At 36.5% G+C, this 1,620-nt stretch overlaps 1 protein-coding gene across 1 annotated transcript in view; it reads right to left on the reverse strand.

Annotated features, from left to right (window-relative positions):
* The window catches only part of LOC116693722 (G2 and S phase-expressed protein 1-like), an 8,081-nt gene extending 7,308 nt beyond the window's left edge, over positions 1-773 (reverse strand). The window contains 3 exon segments of the mRNA XM_032522927.1: positions 147-204; positions 314-353; positions 653-773. Coding sequence (XP_032378818.1) covers positions 147-204; positions 314-353; positions 653-667 — 113 coding nt within the window. The 5' untranslated portion in view covers positions 668-773.
* Between the last annotated feature and the right edge of the window lie 847 nt (positions 774-1,620).

Below are 1,620 nucleotides of genomic sequence, written 5' to 3' on the forward strand. Positions count from 1 at the left end.
CACACACACACACACACAATTTAAAACATTTGGAGAAGAAAAAAAAACAGTGAGAAGCACAGTGAGTCACTACTTACTGGTTATAAATATAAAATGAATAAAGTTAACTGGTTAAGGATCTGGATAAACTATCAGGAGTTTCCTACCTGGCAGGTGACAAAGAAACATCGAAGTCAAACTTCTCATCGCTCAGAAAGAACATATCTGTTCAGAGACACAAAACGTGGTTGATAAAACATTGAATAAAACACACGAACATGGTGATAACTGTCTGCAGAAATGCTGACTGAGTGTGAACAGAAGTTAACGTTACCGCTGTTTGCTCGACAGTCCATCCCGCTGCTGGTTCTATTCTGGGGGAAACAGATTGATCTGGGTCAGATAAAGAGCGACATGTAAAATCATAACGACAATATTTTACAGAAAGACTGACAAACGGCGAAGACAGTGAAAGTATCACTTAGCTAGCTAACGTTACACATACTTGTCGTCATGCTAGTTCAATAGCTAGCTAGCTAACGTTAGCCAAAACAAAGGGTAACTGTTAAAGTGACAATTTAAACGTGTAAATTTGCACCCGGCCTTCGAGTCACAGCTTAACTGAAGTAAAAACAAAAACAATACGAACCTAAAAAATTCTCTGAAAACTCACAAATCGGCTCCGCATTCAAACTGCGACAAGAACCACACAAACGATTCAAATCTGCTGCGCTGCTGCTGACGTGACTCAAACGCACGCAGCCATTGGTTGGATGTGTTGTGACGGAAACGTTAACACGTTTGTGGGGATTGTAGTCCGTTACAGTGTGGCCAGGTTAACTCAACGGAAGAGCACGTACTTCGAGGTTTATACCTCGACGCAAAGGCCCAGGGTTTGAGTTTGTCCTGTGACTATATCCTGAACGTCTCTGTCCCCTTTCTCACCTAACGCTCCTGTCAAATATCAGAGGCGAAAAGCCCAAAAATCATCTTAAAAAAAGTAGTCCGTTACAGTTAAAATCAGTATCTGGGTTTCTTTGGTTTTATATAAATAATTACAGTCTATGGTTTTAATCCATGGTCTTAATGCTTTAATGCGACGATTTAAAGTTTGCTTCCAATAGCATAATTTTTTTTTTTTTACAAAGACATAATAATACATAAACTAATAATAAAAAGTAAGAAATAGCCTACGTTTACATAAAGTATAATTTATTTATATCTGTAAAACAATCATTTTTCTAACATTAAGCAAAAGAAGAAAATTAATCAAAGGTATTCACAAAGGCGAACGCGATATAATGTAGTTTTAAATTGTGTACTTATGTCTTTTTGTCTATGATTTATTTTGACGTGTATACATGTGTTACGTTTACATGTTCTTTATAAGTTTTCCTGTGCTTTCTGTACAGGTGTATTGGAGTCTAGGTGACCATCTGTGAAGCCTCTTTGATTAATTACAAAGATAGACAAGCTTTTAGAAGTGGCATGATATGCAACACTCACGTTATACCAGAGTAACGTTAGAAGAAAAAAATCAATCAATAAATAGGCTGACATGAACCTGGACCCAAAGAAATATATATCCAAATATATGTAAGAAAGGTATATCCATATGCTAATATATCTACATACTAACAT

The sequence above is a fragment of the Etheostoma spectabile genome, chromosome 8 (genome assembly GCF_008692095.1).
Source record: "Etheostoma spectabile isolate EspeVRDwgs_2016 chromosome 8, UIUC_Espe_1.0, whole genome shotgun sequence".
NCBI lineage: Eukaryota > Metazoa > Chordata > Actinopteri > Perciformes > Percidae > Etheostoma > Etheostoma spectabile.